The sequence below is a fragment of the Myotis davidii genome, unplaced genomic scaffold, assembly GCF_000327345.1.
Source record: "Myotis davidii unplaced genomic scaffold, ASM32734v1 scaffold478, whole genome shotgun sequence".
NCBI classification, from domain to species: Eukaryota; Metazoa; Chordata; class Mammalia; order Chiroptera; family Vespertilionidae; genus Myotis; species Myotis davidii.
In genome coordinates this window covers 605,170-626,161 of record NW_006289570.1, presented here as the reverse complement: position 1 = coordinate 626,161, position 20,992 = coordinate 605,170, and the positions used below count along the sequence as shown (strand labels likewise).

The following is a 20,992-nucleotide window of genomic DNA, read 5'->3' as shown; positions in this document are numbered from 1 at the left end:
GGGGGAGATATATATATGCACCATATTGACCTGACAAAATCAACAGCAACCTAGCAGAATAACGGGCAAGTGAAATGAGCAGAGAATTCACAGGGAAGGAAACCTGAAAAACCAATAGATATATGAAAACATCATCTCACTATCATCAGGGAACAGCAAATTAAAACAATGAGGTAACATTTTATAGCGATTAAAATTGGCAACAATTTGGAAGTCTAATCTAAGTGCTGACAAGTGTGCTGGGAAAGAGGAACTCATAAAAACTGATCACAGGAGAGACTATCCCACTACAACCCTCTTTTGAGAGCAATTTGGAAACAGCGGGAGGTGAAGATGCCCACCCCTCAGCAGGCCCACTTGTAGGTGGTCTGTGAGAGGAATGGCCCATGTTTTGCACAAGAAGGATATTAACTGCAGCACTATGGGAATCGTGGAAAAAAGAAAACAGAAGCAATTTCACTGTCCTTTGGTATGGGAGTAAGTATCATATAAAAGTTTAACAGACACAAAATAACAGTCTGTTTAGATATATACAATGTATGAGAAGTACAAAATATGATACATAGCAACTTTAAGGAAACAATTACCTCTGGGGTAGGAGGAAGAAGTAAAGGTGGATGGTATCTTAGCTACATCTGTTATGCTTTATTGTTTTTCAAAAAAGATATGTGAAACAAACATGGCAAAATCTTAACATCTGCTTAATCTTGTGAGCACATGAATGCCCTATTATTTTATTTTTTGTTTGATTTGTATCCTATTTTAAAAAAATAATAATAGAATAAAGTTGAGAAAATTTTTCATGTTTTTACTATGTATTTACTATAAAACCCCAGGATTTATTTGATTTTTTAAATTTTTTATTGATTTCAGAGAGGAAGGAAGAGGGAGGGAGAGTAACATCAATGATGAGAAAGAATCATTGATCCGCTGCCTCCTCCACACCCTCGACTAAGGAGCCTCAACCCAGGCATGTGCCCTGACTGGGGAAATGAACTGTGACCTTCTGGTTCAGAGGTAGATGCACAACCACTTAGCCACACTGGTCAGGCTAACCTTACATTTTTAAATCTTTGCTCTCAAGGAAAACAGTGTTTCTATCTGAGTTGTTTTATTTTATCCCTGGGTCTTTGCACTCTTAGACTCTCTCCAGCAAACCATATCTGGCATCCCTGATGGCAAAGTACTGAATTCTGAACTTCCAAGGACACCACATATTTTTTTTCAATTTGAGTTAAGAAGAGCTTTTGCTCAGACTTAAAACAATTTTGGAATCTGGAAGTGCTATTAAGAGTTGTTCTTAATTATGTACTGAGAAGCGTACTAAACGACTTTTTTAGGTTAAAATTAAGCAACCCAGGCTAATAGTTAATAGCTATTACCAGTATTTGTCAGTTAAGTAAGATATTTGAGCAGTATTAAGCATTTCTGCCATTCCCAACTCAGCCCCTACAAGTCTACAGCATACAAGCTCTAAGCCCGGAATCTGAATGTTATTTAAAGGGCAACTACCACGTATTTCCTTCCCTCCTTTCTAATCAAAAACAAATAACAACTAACACTTTTAGAGTGCTTATGTTATATGTTAGGAACTGTTTGAAAGCCCTTATGTCTTTATTCTCACAAGTACCTTTATGATATAGGAACTTCATTATCCCCATTTTACTAAATAAAGAAACTGTGTACTCAGAAAAGTAAAAAGTAGAGATCTAAAATATCACTAGATTTCTATAGTGAAAGAAAATTTCCACTAAGCCATGAGATGAAAAAGGCACTAAAGTAGTGCTGAAATTATTGGCAGCTGGTTATCAGAAACAAGGAGTTAATAAAAAATTATTTCCTACAAACAGCTGCTTCCTCTGGTTGTGACGTCATCACAAATCCTTACAATAAAAAAAAACAGGGAAAGTAGCATCATATCAAAACATAACAGAAAGGGAACTGACTAAATGTCTGATAGTGACAAAGGAACAGAAAAAAAGATGAAAGTGTGAGAAAATTGGCATTTTAAATCTACACTGATATTTTACATACAGTATGTTCACAACACACAATCAAGAACACACATTCTTATCCATAACAAAATAATTTTTTTTTAAAAAAAGCACAACATAGTTCACCCAATGAGTATATGTGTATGTCACTAAAAGGGTGGAACTGGGCACTTATAAACTGCTGAGAGCTCAAGAACACGGAAATTGAAGGAAACCATACAATAATGGCCTTATATGGTAAAGATGAGAACACATCATTTCTGAAAGACATTTTGCACTAGGATCTAAATGAGAATGCATTTCTCATTCATACCCATGACACATCCTCATTTATCATCCAGTGAATAAACCAAGGAATCCATGTCTAATTTGCTAGACTGTGAAGGACCATTTACAAACACATCCACGGAAGTCATGGTGACATACACAGCTTACCTGCACCTCTGAACAGCAAATTTAAATGAATGCGGAAGCTGGAAGGAAGATTTACAAGAATTTAATGCCTGTTTTTAAGTGCCTTTTTTTATTAAATGGTGATTTATTTTAAGAACTACCCATTAATTTTCCAAGGCTTATATATAAAATAATTTCATTTACTAACAAATGAGTCCACTGATTCATTAGGGATATGTCTCCTCAGTTGCATCATCTAGAACAGCACTACTTTTCTAGCATGGAATTGAATATTTAGCTGAGAATTGTCAGTAAGCCACTTAGACCTCCCATTTTAAACAAAGCTTTTTATTTATTAATTACTTACTAGTCCTAATCACATGCCATAGACCTTTTATTGTACATTTTTAGCTACAATTCCAAATGGTGGGAATTACCAGCAAGTCAACTCAAGTGGAAAAATGACCAACACCAAGTTCCCTTCAGGCTTTGGCCCAGAGTCCAATTCAAAATTCGGGGACATTAGTGAAATAGGTCAGGGCACTAGCTTACAGACTTTATCTATAAGATCCAGTGGCCTGCCAGGGGCCAAGCAACATGAGCCCCAGGGAAAATTCCACCTTCAAAGTGTGTGTACAGCTGGCACAAGAGAGAAGTGTGACAACACAATTTCCATGTGGCTGGCCCAAGCGGAGGCTGATGGCTTTGACGTGTTCCAGCCAGCAACCCTCACAGTGGCAGAAAACCTCCTAGACAACAGCACTATCATTTACTTTAGGTTTGGGGAAAGTCCTCAAACATTTCAAAGCGGCAAGATAAAACTCAGCAGAGCTCCTGGAGACTGAGGCTTCAACTAAACTTACAGAGTTAGGCAAAACTTTCGACCAATGGTCTTTATTTTTTAAAGGGGGGAAGGGGTGGTGGTGAATGAAATAAAAATTTAAGCATCAGTTAGTACATAACTTGATCAACTGCTCTAAGAAGGAATGTGTGTAAATTTCAACGACTTTGTAAAAACATTCCTCCTTAGACATACAAAATCCAACTAATTCATAATTCTAGTTGTAAGGATAATTGCCATCAATATCAGTGGAAAACAACCACTGCTTCCACTTACACCTAACAGTATGTCTTATTTTTCACACCTCATTTCAAACAATTCATACTTAAGAGGTATGCTCATCCTACATGCCAAGGCCAGTACTGCTCAATCAACACATTCTAAATATATACTAACAAACATGTACAGAAATCTCACAGATAACGTTTCTATAAAGGAGTTCCATTCTATGATGTGGTTTTAAAAAAAAAACAACTAATGGTGTATTACAGATGTACCTGCAGACATTATAACATTATCAAATTCTCAAAATTTACCATAGGGATGCTTCCAACATGACCTATGCATTATATAATGAGAACCACTGACCGGCTGCCTCCTGCATGCCCCTTACTGGGGATTGAGCTGCATGCAGCCCAGGTGTGTGCCCTGACCAGGAATCGAACCATGATCTCCTGGTTCACAGGTCAATGCTCAACCACTGAGCCACACCAGCCAGGCCAGAATAATTATTTCTTAATATTGAAAGTGGCCCCTCGCATGATAATTGTTTTCGATCCACACTTTAGCTTGTGCAGTATTAGGTTGAAGAAGCTACCAAACTGGTGCTAAGGAAAATCAACCTAATCATTACTGGTTCATTGAAAATGTAACATGCCAAAACCGGTTTGGCTCAGTGGATGGAGCGTCGGCTTGCGGGCTGAGGGGTCCCGGGTTCGGTTCTGGTTGGGGGCATGTGCCTGAGTTGCGGGCACATCCCCGGTGGGGGATGTGCAGGAGGCGGCTGATCGATGTTTCTCTCTCATCGATGTTTCTGACTCTCTATCTCTCTCCCTTCCTCTCTGTGAAAAATCAATAAAATATATTAAAAAAAAAAAAGAAAATGTAACATATTGTTAAAGCCATGGAACACTACCCAGCAAGCTTAGTCTTTCTCATAACTAACATGTTTTATAAACCCAGTAAACTCCTATGGTGATAAAAGGTGACACACGTTAATTTTATCAATCAAATCAAGTAATTCCTTTTAAGATGCTCAAGGTATTCCACATATGATTTCTTTCTAGTTTACATTCTGGAGTTCAATCATAGAATCCAAGCTCTTCCAGGATGCTGGGTTCTGGTTGCTCTCTATAGTGTCTTCCTTATCTAGTCCAGCACAGGCAGCTTCCCAGTACTTTTCCAACTTCTAATCTACTGTCATCTTAGTATCCAGCCATTTTATAATCCACTAGAGGCCCAGTGCACGAATTCATACACAGGTGGGGTCCCTCTGGGTGGCTTGCGCCCAATCAGTCCAGATCGGGAGAGGCTCGTGCTGCCACAACAGTGCTCACCAGGCTTGAAACCAGCTCTCCGACATTCTCTAAGGAGTCCCGGATTGCAAGAGGGCGCAGGCCAGGCTGAGGGACCCCACTGTTGCCGGATCCTGGGAGGAACCACAGGAGGGCTCCAGGGCGTGTCCAGCCCATCTCACTCAGTTCCGATTGGCCGGGCCCCAGCAGCAAGCTAACCTACCGGTCAAGCATCTGGCCCCTGGTGGTCAGTGCACATCATCGTTAACTGTCTGCCCCCTGGTGGTCAGTGCACGTCATAGTGAGCGGTTGAGCATCCTTGGCATATCATTAACATATTACGCTTTGATGGTTGGTTGGTTGGTCTGCTGTTTGGTCTATTTACATATTACCCTTTTATTATATAGGATTATTATAATCTGTTCTTATTATACAGATTATACAGATTGATTATGCCACCCTCTGATGTAAGGGCTTAAACAGCCCTACCCGAACCTAATGCAAGGAACAAGGTATAAAGATTTTCCACTGTTCATCCCCACTTTATTTTTTTTTATAAATATATTTTATTGATTTTTTACAGAGAGGAAGGGAGAGAGATAGAGAGTTAGAAACATCAATGAGAGAGAGACATCGATCAGCTGCCTCCTGCACATCTCCTACTGGGGATGTGCCCGCAACCCTGGTACATGCCCTTGACCGGAATCGAACCTGGGACCTTTCAGTCCGCAGGCCGACGCTCTATCCACTGAGCCAAACCGGTTTCAGCTTCATCCCCACTTTATAATCATAAAAGTTTTCGTTTTAGGAAAAAATGCTAATCAAAATCACTTCATGTGCCCAAATTTTAAGAACTTTATCATAATGTCCCTAAATTAAAAGATCTTTTCAAAGGCATTGATAATAACTCATTACTGGCCTTTAAGTAATACAGTAAGAATTTTTTAACTCTCAGCAAGGAAAATGGTAAGTCAAACATGTGCTCGGAAGCACAGGAAAAGTTTCCAGCCCAGGCATAAGGGCTCCATTCACAATGTGCAAAGTTCAAAGGAGTCAAAAAAGGATGTCTATTGAAGTGGGTTTTCCTTTTTATTCAACTTCCTTTTTCTTGTAACAGTATTATTTATGTGGATACGTGTTCTGCTGAAAACTCTTAATGCCCTGTTGCCCCACAGGGAGGAGCTATAGTGACTGTGGTCCCAAGACAGGGGAGAAGTAGCGCAGACGAAACCGGGGCTTCTGCAGCAGACCATAAGGACTGGCGCACGCAATATATGACTTGTTGACAGGCTGGTCTCTGATGGTGACAGCTCATAGCCCAGGAATAAAACATTCTGAGGAGGTTTTACTTTAAATGAACCAGAAACATCAACCTAAGAGAAGGTGCTCTGAAATAAAACACAGATGAGATTACCCAGTCCTGTAAGGTAAGCTAAGCCCTAGAGCTGCCAGGGAGGGGCAGTGTGGGTCTGCAGAGACCTCGTCTGCCTGTGAGTAAAAAAAAAAAAAGGTCTTTATGGGCACAGTGAAATGACAAGCAAATCATTTTGCCATCAAGTGTCCTCTTTACAACTGTCTCAGTTGTAAAAACCTGAGAGAAGTTACTCTAAAACGATGGATATTTTATTATCAGAAAGCAAAAAAGTGGAAAAGTTAATTAACATCTCTTTAACCATGCCTAAATTCCCAGTGGTGACCAGAGAAGCTATACTCTCTAACTTCCTGACTTAACAAAAAAATTTATGAAGTGAAAACCTCATCATTGCAGACAAGTAATTTCATATGATACTTCTGGTCTGAGAACAAACAAAATCTAGAAACCCAAGATGAGGTAGAAGAACCAAGTCAAAATAAAATTCAGCTTCAAAGCAAAAGAACTATTGATGTAAGTACAAATATAGGAAATTAAAACAAAGCATCCAGTGTCAAATTAGAAAGGAGAGTAACTGGTTGCCTCACCCCTTGCACTGAGCCAATGACACTGGAGATCATCTCCCCTGGGACCCTCTGAGAATGATGAACTCCAGGGCTCCTCCTTCCAATCCCAGTTCTACACTGGTTTGCCCACAGGCCTCAGAATAAAAATCCACCCTCCTTGAAGTGGGGATGAAAAGCAGAAAAAAATCACAACTGTTTTAGGTAAATGCCTTGGGCTTCACGGCTGTGGCAGTTCCCATCTTGCAGCAGCTGTAAATAAGGAGGAGGACAGGAGTAGAGACCCAATTCAGTAGCCTGTATCATTTACTCATGACTTAAAGTTCAGCCAGAAAAGAAACCCAAGTCACCACTCCTCTGAGAGTGCCAACATGTGCTCCATCACTGGTCCTCCCAGCTCAGCCTTCCCTGCACTCAACTCAGGTCGCACCCCTAACCAGCATCGATATTCAACTTGGTAAGAAAAGAAAATTTACTACCTATGGTTATACTGGATTCTGGACAAATCCGGACTGCAGAAATTCGTCCATTAAACCTGAGTCTATTTCAGAGTAATCTGCATTCAAGAACCTTTTCTTCGCTGCTTTCCCAGGCTTGGGCCATCATGTTTATGCACTGAGGGCTTCTGCCGGCAGCACTTGTCTTGTGCTCTGCACAGACTCAGGCTCCAAAAAAACAGGAAAGAGTTAAACGTTCTTTGCACTTGACTCAGTGGCTTCCCTTCACCACACACTCCCAGATCCCACCGTTCTCTGAGCCTCTGTGCAGCCAATCAAAGCAAAGGAAGGAAATTATCCTGGCCAGCTGACAGCCCCAGAGCTCTGATGGCCATATATGGTAAAAACCACTGTCAGAGCCCTGTCAAGCCTGTGGGCCGGCTGCTGTGGACATATCAGTGAACTGCAGCAGTTCGAGAGGCTGGCCAAGGAAACACACAAAGGACAGGCAGCCTGCTCATCTCCAGGGGGGGGGAGGAGGGGGGAGGAGGGGGGTGGAAGCCTGTCATCTGCCAGGGCACACTCTGAGTCACAGTCACTCACTGTAATCAAAAATAGCCCCAGGGTACATTGTGAGGTTCCTTCTGCCAGGACTTTGTGCACCATTGTTAACTGAGGTTGAGTAGAGTGTCCCCCATCTCACCCCACCCTCCACAGCAAGACTATGGAAAACGGAGTCACTGGGAGAAAATGAAAAGGCCCTTCTGTGGCACTTCATGTGATAATGAGACCGTGTAGGGTTCGCTCGCTCGTGTGGCTGGCAGCTCGTGACATAATTTGGAAGTCATTGTTCTGCACCTGGTGCCTTCCCGCTGCCTCCTCCAACCTCCCCCCCTCCCCCAACCCCCGACTCACCCGGCCTCCCAGCCTTTCAGGGCCCATACAACTGACAGTTTAAGGTGCTCAGGGCATCAGACAGTGTCTATTTCAGGAGACAGTGAACGTGCATTCCAGGACACGGACAATGAACCCCTGCCCATAACACCAAAGCCACCATGGGCCCAAAGTCCACATCTGTACACAGGGCTCCTGGCACTGCTACCTCTGTCCAAATGGAGCGCCGCTAACTGTGGGAATGGAACTTGCCTGTCAGCAGTGTACAGTAAGGGGGGATGCAGCCAATGCAATTCAGCAGGTGCTGGGTAAAAGCACCATCGGGAGGCTGTCATTTCTTTTGAATTAGTCCAAGAAAGAAGGCACCTATCAGCACGGCGCCTGGCACTTAAAACCTCAAAAATGTGAACTGCTGTGATTTCATCATTCATTGCCGCTGTTTCTGCACAAGACATGGTAGAGACAAGCCTTAAGACAATTTTCTAAGCTGAAAGAATCAAAGCCCTGACAAGCTAGTGTTTTTGTGATTAAGTCCCTAATCCCAGAGAAAGATGCAAAGAATTAAGTGTCAATTAGACTGCAGTTTCTACCACTCCACCCCCAAAATCTTTCACACTCAGTAGGGGGAAAATATTAATAAAAAATATACATGTACAAATCAAACAAAGATTCAGAGACCTAAATTCGAATTCATGAAAGACTCAGCTCTGGGCAATCACTCAATCTGAGTTTCAATTTCTGCAAATGAACAGTTATGACAGCAGTTCTACAATGTGCAGAAACTGAGACTCCATTTAGGTGGGGGACCCTCTAAGCATATTCTGATGTCATTTTGGAGTCTCGTTTTTAAGACTATGACATAAAGTTACTGCCTTTTCCTGAAGCTGATATGGAGAAAACGTGCAATGTTGTTCCAGTTATAACAATAATCCAAAAAATGTACAACAGTGCTTATTCTGGTTCTCCTCCATAAAACGATCACGGAAAAGACCAATTTTGCACTATTTACAATGGGGGAGGGAGGAGCCAAGAAATGTGATTTTCTATCAGAAAGCTATCCTTCAGCCCAGCTGGCATGGCTCAGTGATTGAGTGACAACCTATGAACCAGGAGGCCATGGTTCCAGTCCTGGTCAGGACATATGCCCAGGTTGCAGGCTCGATCCCCAGTGTGGGGTGTGCAGGAGGCAGCCAATCAATGATTCTCTCTCATCATTAATGTTTCTATCTCTCTCTCCCTCTCCCTTCCTCTCTGAATATATATATTTCTTAAAAGCAGCTATCCTTCAGCTTCTCTTAATCACCCTCCAATCAACTATCCCAATTTCTCCAATACTAGAAAAGTCTATCTAATTCCCAGAGACCCAGGGATCTGACGGAAGAATGTGGCTCCCATTTCATTCTTTGCCGACCCAGAGCATCTCTTGTACCTCAGTTGAGGGAATTGGCTGGGCTCCTCTTCTGTTTCATCTCTAGCTCCTACACACAGGAAAACCTGAATTCTAATAGAATATTCTGTGATGACTTCCTTGACTTCTGAGCCTCAGTTGGAACTCATCTCTCATTGTTGTGTGAGAGCATTTCATACACACACAAAGCTCCCCATTGAAAAGATCAAGGTCAACTGTTATTAAAACTTAAGAGCAAGACCCCAACACAGGTTATGGCACAGAGCAGGTGCTCAAATGTCTAAGGAATGAGTATGCGAATGAATGAATGAATGAATGAATGAATGTGATTTCTAAGGAATGAGTGAATGAATGAATATGATTTTTTAAAAGTACGGTTTTAGATTTCACTAAAACTTACACAATTAGCTCTTTATATGCTCTGGTAGTATTACTGATAATACTTTTAAAAATCATCTTTACATGTAATAAGTTCATTGTAAAACATTTTGTACAGGTATTATAAAGAAAATAAAAATCACCTTTAGACCCACCATCAATGTTAACATTCCTGAAAACCAATAATATAATTTGAAGTTATGTATAAGATAGTATGACCTTATAACATATTTTTTAGGTCATATGACAATATCATGGAACATAAGGATCGTGCCATATAACATAACTTTCTCTTGCTTCTGTACAGCATCTTCCAATTACTCGTAAGATTTATTTGAGTGTTATGCATATGTACGTGTATGTGCATGTGTGTGTGTATACACACAGATATATACATACATACACACACACAGGTGTTTTTTTTTTAATGGAATGCTTAAAACTATGAAACGGCCTTTTGGGTCATTGTGAAGTACTCATTTATGTATTATGTGGCCTCACATTATGAATCAAGCACCATATTCTGAGAATACATCAATTGCTGCTTAACTCTCAAACTCAGCTACTTAAAGCAATAAACATTTATTACCTCACAGTTTCTGAGGGTCAGGAGCTGAAAAGCAGCAGTTATCTGGGTAATCTGGCTCTGGGTTCTCATGAGTCAAGGTGTCAGCCAGGATGCAGGATCCATTTTTAAGATGGTTCCCTCACATGTTTGTTAAGTTGGTGCTGGCTACTGGTAAGAAGTCCTATGGACCGTTACACAGAGCTGTTTGAAACATGGAGGCTCCAAAAGAGATAAAGTGGAGCCAAGATGCTTTATGACCTAGCCTCAGAGTCACACTCCACCAACTGCACCGTATCTTCATGGTTAGACAGTCAGCCCTATTTAATGTGGGAGGGCACCACATAGGGCATGAACACAAGGAGGTAAGAATCATTGGAGGCCACTACCACAACAGTGTAACGCAAGACTTTGGAGAACCTGTTATCAAGAGCTACCATTCAAACAGCCATCCAGTTTGCATCCTCCATCCCAGTGAATGTGAGGGGATCAAGAGCATATCATTCTGACTGCCCTCCCCTTATCTGTTAAGAAGGAAGAAAATAATTATAATACAATGTGACAATGAAGTCTGTAGTACTAGTAGCATGGGCAAGAGGCTAAGAGAACCCAAAGAATGATTTCCACTGTCTCGGCAAATTAAGAGATATCAAGTGAGTTGGACACTGAACAATCAGAATACTGACTGAAATAAATCAAGATTTCTTCCTCAATAAATATGGCAGAAGAACACTCAAAACAGCCCTTGTCAACACAAGCTCTGAGAGAATTAAGTCCTAATGCCCTAAGGAAGCTACTATAAGTAATGAATTAATTTATTTCTTATGCACCTAGAAGGCACAGCCATGTCCCATCCTTGAGAGAACTAAGAAAATATTCATTGAAATGATTTTCTGTAGGGCTGAATTTTTTTCACAAAACCCTAGTTGAGAAAAACCACAAAATGAATTGAAAAGATAGTTCACAGACATAAATATACCAAGATCTCAGATACAGTTCCTAAAATAAATGGCCGAAACGTACACAACTGTATATAAGGCAACTATACCAGAGGAGCTAGAAGGACAGAGGAGATTAACGGAGTCAAAAGATTAATAGAGAACTGGCCACACCCATCCTGTAAGGGCTCAGAGCAGAGCTGCTCTGTAAGGCAGTTAAAGGGAGGATGAAATTAGCCATCACTCCAATACTAGCAGGTAAGAATAGTCTAGGGAGGAAGGGAGAGAGCAATTAGGCAAGATAGGAGCCCTTCAATTTGCATCCTCCATCCAAGTGTATATTAGAGCAAGAGCATATAATTCTAACCAAGTCCCCCCTCACCCTTATTTGCTGAAGTTAGAATGTACAGGCTCATTGTGATCTGAAATTCTGGTGCACGTGCACCTAACCACAAAATGGTGCGATGTGTCTGAATGCCCCACATGGTTCACAAGGGGATGGGAACGCCTCAGTCCCACATCACGAGTGTAGCTACTCCACACAGGAGAGACTTGTTCATGCCCACGTGGGTAGAGTGCACGGGGGTCTGGGACAAGGCAGTTTCTGCAGTTGTGGTGAGAAAAATCCCTATAGCCAAAACCACAAAGCCAACTTCTGTTCAGCAAGACTGCTATTATTCAGCCTCTGAAAGACCAAAGAATAAGAAAGTGCATACTAAGCCACACCTTAAAAAGTCATGACAGAATGGCATGTCATAGCTTGCAGGAAACAGTACAAAAGAGATCCTGAATCACGTGTTAACCTAAACTGCCCCACCTCAGGGCTGAGTACTTTCCATATTCCTCTGACAGTGACCTCTTAAAATCCCGCTTTCTCTAATAAAACCTTGCTAACAAAAACCTCATAAACCAGCTAAAATAAACATGCATTCATGCCTAAACTTACCTCTTGTTGTGTATGTGTTTTAATGTATGTGTCCCTACTACTCTCTACATTTTCTATTTTAAGTCCTGCTAGACAGAGACCATGATTCTCCCAGAATCTAACCACAAAAGCGGACCCGGGGGGCGGGACGATGACACACACAGACGGACACGAACATTACCAGAAGTCTCTGAGATAGTTTTGAAAAACCATACCCCTAATTGAAAAATAAAAAAAATACCCATTTCCTCAAGTTCATGTTTAGAGTAATCCCAGACTGCTATCAACACATACTGGAGCCCAATACACACCCAGAGCATCATTTCCTATGATCTTGATTTCAAGCATCACTTCATGTTACGTGTGCAAATTTGATTTTTCTTCACCTTTAAACAAAAGCAGCCCACATTATAAAACTAAAAACTCAACTCCAAAACAGATCATAGTATTCCAGTGCCTTATCTTGGCCGACAAAGCTGAAACGTCTTCTCAGCTGGCCACCAAAACCCCACCACTAAAAAGTCAGGTTTCCCAATGCTCCTTGCTCTTGGTGAACAAATAAACTAAAAAGTTGTGGAGACCAAATGCAACTGGCATTAATTTCAAACTCCCACCCCAAAATCAGGCTTAAGTACAGTTATAAGATGGTCATGTATTATTTGCCAATAAACAGCAATGTTCTCCACAGAAATAAAAGCATCCAAGTAGAAAATTAAATTTCAATTTAATGAAAAATTCTCCTTTAAAATATCATCAATGACTCTGCCAATTATAAGATACATTTGAAAACACATATCGAATTTGCTCCCCAAAGGCATCCATCCCCTATTTCTATAGTGAAATGGTCCTATTATGTAATATCACATCAATCCAGTCACTAAAGTAAAAATCAGATGTTAAAATAAAACAAGTTAGTCATAAGCATCTGAGAGAAAAGTACAAGAGAATTGGAAGTTTTCCCAGTGAGAGTTTTTCCTAAGGAAAAAACACCCATATGGGAAACAATACTTTGACAGAAAACCACTTTATTGTAACCACTTTCAGAATCACATGGTCCATAATGACGAGACGTGCCCCTAGTATGCATGGCTCAGACTCAGGGGGACCCACTGTTCTCAGCAGAGTGGAAACAGCTGTAATGTGACCCAACACCTGCATCCTCACCAGCGCTGAGCCCTTATCAGAGCTCAGGACTCACCAACTTTTTTTCCTCCAAAAGCTAACTAGAAAATTACTCTTTCCAGGTTCTCTCTCACACAGCAACAACTACCCCCCACCCCCACCCCCAAACCCTCCCAATTATCTGTGATTCTGGGATTTCCTGTTAAAGCAAGTACAGCTTTTCATCCACAATATTCAAGAATAGTCAGAAAATCACAAATCTCCTTTCTTCTCTATATTGGAAACGACTCTCTGGATGGAGTTGGGCAGTGGTCGGCAAATTGTGGCTCGCAAGCCCATGCAGCTCTTTGGCCCCTTGAGTGTGGCCACGAAGTTTCAATCGCACTGTATGTGCGTGCCCGCACGTGGTATTTTGTGGAAGAGCCACACTCAAGGGGCCGCAGTTTGCCAACCACTGGAGTAGGGAGTACTGGGAAGTCCACTGACGTAGAAGGTCACACAAAATCACTTTTGGTGAAGATCCTTTATTTCTACCACTTGTTAACACTGTTTAGATCCTATGCTGAAACTTTACTGTTATCCAGACTTGAAATCTGTACCACTGGGAACCTTTTCTTGAGCTTTCATCTCATTTATCACTCAAAAAACCAAAAGTCTCAGTCCTCATGACTTCACACACAAAAAAGATAGTCTTACAAATTTCTGCCCGTATAAAAAATGATTGTTTTTAAACTACACCTTTTGGAAAAAAGTTTGTGAAAAATGGATGACTACTAACCAAATCATAAAATTCCTTGCCTGCCCATGCTCACAGCATCATTATGATAATCATTTTCATCCATAGAGGGCACACCCAGAACAGAGTTCACCTTTCTGTTTAATGATTCTCTATTAGAGAAAAACTGATGTGGTTGTAAACTGTAAGGAATGAAACCTCAATTACATCAGAGTCTAATGGTCTGGGCATTCTATTACAGTGTTTAACAGAACGGAAAGTCAGATTACTTACCTTGTGCAAAGGGAGCACAAGGAACGCGCCTCCCCCACTTGCTTCAATGATTATGGCAACAAATCTGGGATTGACAGCGCAAAAGGAACTATCCCAGGTCACTCGAGAAACCCGGATGTCATCATAACACTGGTCATTTTTTACCGCTTGTCCAAATACATGCCGAAACTTGCTCTGTCGTACCACTCGCCTCATGGTGTCTGTAGAAGAACAAAAATTATGTTAAAGTCATGCACTCAACTGGAAGCTTTACTTTTACAAAAAAACACACAAAAGAACTCCCAAGTACAAAAAAACACCCAAAAACCAGAATGGCATGGCATTTTGTCTGCTCTCCTAAAAAAGCAGCCTAATGGCAAATCCAAACTTCCTTTAGCAGCACATACCCATAGAAAACTGAAAATGCGTCAGGGAAAGAATTACAAAGAAATGAAAAATTCCTAATTCAAGATCCAGAAACTGCTCATCAGTTTAATTTCAGGAAAAAGATCAAGACAAGGAATGGAGAAAAATTAGCCTTTCGGGACTGGGTGGGAATTGAAAGATAAGTAAATTCAACTCTCTCCCCCTTTTAAAGATAAGAAAACTCCAAGTTAAGTTATGTGGTAGATTTGAGCTCAAGAACCCCTCCCCCTCATAAAAAGATATGATACTGTGGCCTTTTCCTCAGTCTGCCAAGGTAATTTTCCCCCAGACATCAGCACTCTGCTGTCTGAGAATTCTGCCCGCTCACAAGTGTTTCCACAAGTCCAACTACGAGAAGTGGAGAATTCAAGAAATATAAGCAACCACCCTTGTCTTCAAGAGCCTTCCAACACAGGCATTATAATCAGAGCAAATCAGAACCAAACCCCTGGCGCTGAGTGCTACCAGGAGTCTGGCTAAGGCAACTGATAGGTCAAAAGCCAGGTCTGAAAAGAAAGTAGCAAGGATTTAAATGGAGAGTAATGTGACAAAAAAATAATGTTTGGGATGACAACAAGTCTGACAGTGGCCTACTACCATTTTAGGCAGGAAGAAGCTAAAAGCAAGGTGCTGGGCTAAGAGCTGTGACAATAAACCAAGCCTGGAAAGGCCTGGAATGACTGTGGCAGCAGCAGCAGTTGGACAGCGGAAAGGAAAACCTCAGGGAGGGGAAATGAACCAGGATGGTTTTTCACATCAGAGTTGATCATTCACCTGGGGGAGGGGTGTTATTCCTGGGCTTCCTCCTGGGTCATTTCAGACTCCAAATTCCACTAGGTTGTCCGATAGACATGTGCACTGAAAGCTTCCTGCTTCAAGATCACCAGGCCCCACCTGGTGGTTTCCTAGACTATACCAATGTAATTATCCTACCTGCTAATGCAGAACATTCTGCTCATATACGCTAGGATAAAAGGGGCCTGGAGAAAACCTAAGTGGAAATGGAACATGGTCAGCTGAAAACCAGTCATTCTGACCCCCATAAGGTACAGAGGAGAGCTAACACCTGTCCACTCATGCCAAAAGGGACACATGGTGGGCTTTTGCTAATTGTTTCCCTCTAATTCCCTTTCTCATGACGCTGGGCCCACTGCTAAATGCAAAGAGAGAGAATTTATTTTTGCCAGCCTCTTTCTAACCTTCCAAGGCATGTGCGAAAGTCGCCTCTCTACAAGCCTGGGGCATATGGCTGGGTTGGGGCAACGGACCCTTGGCAGGCAGTTGAGCACCCATGTTCCTCAGCCCAGCTGTTGCCAGACCTTTCCAGCTGACTACCAGGACCATACATTTAGAGTACTTGGTAGAGGAGATGGCAAATTATTTGCTTCCACTTGGCCAGAGCTCTTCATTTGTGAAGCAGTGTGAATAATTCTCAAGCATGAAGAGATAAAGAGCTTCCAAGAGGTGGTGAAAACCATAAGAAAAGCACATCCATACAAAAGCCAATGGACCGCCAGCTGGTTCCAGGATCCATTTCCCCACACAACCATCTGCACAAGTTAGCAGAAGCTCAAATCCCACCAGAACCTTCTAGCAAGTGTTTCAAAAGTAAGTTAACATAGAACTAAGGATTGCACCATATGTCAAGAGTTAATATCCTTCATACACAAAGTTTTTACAAATTAAAAACATGAAAATCCCAATAGAAAATTACACAAAGGACATGAAGAGGTAATTTACAAAAGAAATACAAATGGCATTTATCTCCACTCCTTCCTGGAACCCTAATAAAATGGCAGTCAAAGAATAAAAGCAGGTATAAACACCAAAGGACAAGAGAAAGGTCACTGAATGGAGCCTAAGAAGAATGCAAATGTGACAACAAAATCTTAAAAGATGGAAAGCTATTATATACATGCAACTGACTGAAGTGTGAATGTCCTGTCCTCTTGCATGTCTCAGGAGGAAAGGCTCATTAAAAGAACACCAAAGCCCATGGAAACCCCAGAGCACTCTAGAGAAACAGGGATGTGGGAGAGGGGCTGAAGAGAAAATTGAGGCCTAAATCAGAAGCAGCTCAACACCAAGATCACCCTCTCCAATGCTGCACAATCACAGGACTACCCCGCATCTACTCCAGCAGAAGCCAGATTGCATGCCCTGGGCAGGTCGACAGGTAACACAGGTATGAACAGGTGTCACAGTGACAATGTGATTCTGTACAGTGGAGTCTCCCTTGTTTCTGGGGCTCCCAAAACACTGGCTACCAGGCCTAGATACCACCTGCCCCATCTGGTAAGAGATCAGACCTCACCACCCACTGTGAGGTCCACCACTCAACCAGCCCCTCAGCCCACAGAGGCATGAGGTCAACTTTTTGTGCTTCCCTTTTAAATGTGAATGCACATTTGAGGAAGGCCTCTAACTTGAAAAATAAGAGACAACTTTCCTCTTCACTCAAATAAACTAGATACCATCTAATCTCACCAGCAATATAAACATAAATAAATATAAATATGTGAAGTGCTTTGAATGTGTTAGTGAAAGGTATTACACAAATTTGCTGGCTAACTTACATACTAAAATACTTTTAAAAATCATTTCTATATTATACACAGTGACAACTTATTTTCATCCTAACCGCATGGAGTCAGAATGATATACAGGTTCTTTTGCTACAACCATGGATTAGAGTGTCAGCTACAGAGCAGAGACAGTGAGAAAAGTCAGTGCTTCCACAGTGCTGTGCTGACCGAGCCAGGCAGGTCCAAGTGGAGACTGAAGAGCAGTGTGAGCCCATCCACATCCAAGGTTGAACCTGATCTGGGCTCAGCTGTCCACATGTGGCACGGCTGCTTTTCCTGCACATAACAGATAAAAGCAATTAAGAGGGCAGGCTCCAGAGTCAGACAGCCTTGTGAGTGAGAAGCACAGCTGTACCATTTACTTCCTGGCCATGGTTCAGTGGGGCAAGTCAATGAATCTCTTTACGTGTCAGATTCTCTATCTGAAAATGGGTACAATACATATAAAGTTGAAGTGATCATTACATGAGGTAAGCACCTGGTGATAGGAGTGTAGCAAGAGATTAAATGTTAAAGCACCTTGTATGATTAAACACACATATCCAAATACACAATATGTGTCCACTCTTATCATCCTAGAATTTTACATTAAGTAACCCAGATTCAAATTCTAGCTTTACCATTTATTAGTAACTTACTTAATCTTTCTGAGCCTCATTTTGCTGATCTATAATAAGAATTAGAAACAACATCTGACAAAACCCAGGTCCAGGTGGTTTCACCACTGAAGTCTATCAAACATTTAAAGAATACCAATATTTCACAAATGTTTCCAAAGAATAGGAGAGGAGGAAATGCTTCCAGATTAATTTTATGAGACCAGTATTACTTTGATGCCAAAATCAGACTAAGACATGACCAAAAAAACACAAATATCTCTTTGAGTATCAATGCAAAAAATCCTTAACAAAATACTAACAGACCAAATCTAGCATAAAATGCATTATACAACATGACTTAAGTGCAACCTATCCAGGAATGCAAGGTTGGGTCAACATCTGAAAATCAGGGTAACATACATCAATCGAATAATAAACAAAAATCACATAATCGTCTCACACAGAAAAGCGTTTGACAAAATCCAACACTCGTGCATGATAAAAACACTCAACAAACTAGGAGCAAAAGGAAACTTCCTCAAACTGATTAAAAACAAACAAACACAAAAACACAGCTAACAATATCCAGTGGTGTAAGATACTTTCTCCCTAAGATCAAGAACCAGGCAAGATGTCTGCTTTTGCCACTTCTACCCAGCAATGTACTACAGGTTCTAGAGTGGGTAATTAGACAAGAAACAATAACAAATAAAAGGCCCTCGGATTGTAAAGGAAGAAGTAAAACTATCTCCAAATGCAAATGACATGATCTTACATACAGAAAATCCTAAGGAATACACTAAAAAACTATTAGAATTAATATTAGCAAGGTTACAGGATAAGAGACCTATATAAGAATCAACTGTATTTCTGCACACTCATAACAAATAATCTGAAAATGAAATTAACAAAACAATTCCAGACCCTAGCCGGATAGCTCAGTTGGTTAGAGTGTCATCCTGATATGCCAAGGTTTCAGGTTCAATCCCTAATCAGGGCACATACAAGAACCAATCAATGAATGTGTAAATAAGTGGAACAACAAATTGATGCTTCTCTCTCACATTAATTTTTTTTAAAAGAAAACATTCACAGTAATATAAAAAGGAATAGAATACTCAGGAGTAAACCTAACCAAGAAGGTGGAAGACTTGCATACAGGCATACCCCATTTTATTATGGTTGGCTTTAAAATGCCTCATGGATGTTGCGTTTTTACAAATTAAAATGAAGACCTTCCACCAGCAAAAAGACTACAACTCGCTTTATTATAACACTTGCTTTATTGTAGTGTTCTAGAACTGAACCTGCAATATCTGAGGTATGCCTGTACTAAAAATTACAAAACACTAATGAAAGCAATTAAAGAAGACACAATTAAATGTAAAGACAGCTTGTGTTCATGGACCAGAAGACTTAACATTAAAATGGCAATACTCAATGTAATCCCTATCAGAACCCTAGCTGACTTCTTCATGAAGTGATTCTAAGATTAATATGGAATTTCAAGGGACCCAACAGTTGCCAAACAACTTTGAAAGAGAAGAACAAATTAGGAAGATTCATACTTCCTGGTTATAAAACTCACTACAAAGCAATGGAAATCAAGAAGTGAGGTATTAGAACAAGAACAGACATATAGCCTGGCTGGTGTGGTATGTGAAGTATATCTCAAAAAAGATGTGGTTTTTTTTAAAGCTGCAAAGTTCCTAGCACAGACTCTGATAAATGTTAGCAATCATTACTTAAGAGCCCACTAATAGATTTTTCTACCCAAGGGGGAAAAAAACCAAATCAATTCTCTATTGATTATGGGCTAAAAGCGTAATTTTCACATATGAAAACCAGCATCAGTTTTCAAGGACCCTTTACAAAATATTTTGTTCTCTCACCTCAGCATGGAATTCACTACACTTAAATTTCTCCTCTAACAAAGGAAAATTGGGATCTCACACAGAAAAACTCCCTTCTTCACAAGACAGCTGCCTGCATTATCAAGTGATATTAATGTTTCATCACGTTAATGTGTAGCTACAAACTTCCAAATTACAATGTCATACCATTAAACTTAGTTCTTTTATTAAATATCTTGTCCCAAATCACACAACTAAAGTATCCTTCAAAACCAAAGCATTTTATAAATTCTCAATTACATCAAAAAGAGTAAATGAAAAATTCCTGAAATAAAAAGCCCAAGGAAATAGTAATACTTGGTACAATTTTAAATATCTTATCAGAGTTCAACCTTGGAGAAGCTGCCTACTTATGTCTTTCAAGTACAAATTCCTAAAACTTTGTAGGACCTTTCGTTTGCATTTGGAGGATCATCACAGTATTAAAAGAGACGATGTAGTCATAAGTAATTCATTAAGCAAATCAAATATTTACCAAGTGTCAGAATATATTGACTTTAGATAGGAGAAAATGCAATGTAGTTTTGAATTTCCACAAAATGTGGGAATTACAAACCTTATGTAAGACCTTATAACATACAATTTATCATCCTACCCATATTTCCAGTAAAACTGGGATTATTCTAGAATGGTTTTCATTATAAAAACTAGTATGTCTTTGAAAGACAATGTGAGGATAGGTTGAGAGCACAGTCTCAACTATGGAATTCACTCACTGGAATTTAGTTGAAAACTCTATTTTAGAAATATGAGTAGTAGTTTCCCCAGCCCAATTTTCCAGGTGATACTGAAGGACAGAGGATTAAGGGTTAAGTCTTGATTGTTCAGCAACTATCATAATAAATTTCTTTTTTAAAATGTAACCTTTTCATAGTCCCCATGTTGTACATTACATCCTCATGACTTATTAATCTTATAATCGGAAGTCTGTTGTTTTGACCACTATCATCCATTTGACCACCACCCCCCACTCCATGCCTCTGACTACCACCAATCTGTTCTTTTCTACAAGTTCAAGTTATTTTTTGCAAGTTTTAGATTCAACATATAAGTGATATCATACAGTATTTGTCTTTCTCTGACATATTTCACTTAGCATAATGCCCTCAAGATCCATCCATGTGATCACAAATGGTA

General features: G+C 40.5%; 1 protein-coding gene across 1 annotated transcript in view; it reads right to left on the bottom strand.

Annotated features, from left to right (window-relative positions):
• The window catches only part of CORO1C (coronin 1C), a 36,715-nt gene extending 21,166 nt beyond the window's left edge, over positions 1-15,549 (bottom strand). The window contains exons 1-2 of the mRNA XM_006762029.2: positions 15,533-15,549; positions 14,354-14,553 (exon numbers count right to left, since the gene is read on the bottom strand). Of these exons, the coding sequence (XP_006762092.1) occupies positions 14,354-14,548 (195 nt within the window). The 5' untranslated portion in view covers positions 14,549-14,553; positions 15,533-15,549. The remainder of the gene's footprint in view (positions 1-14,353; positions 14,554-15,532) is intronic.
• Positions 15,550-20,992: the final 5,443 nt, after the last annotated feature.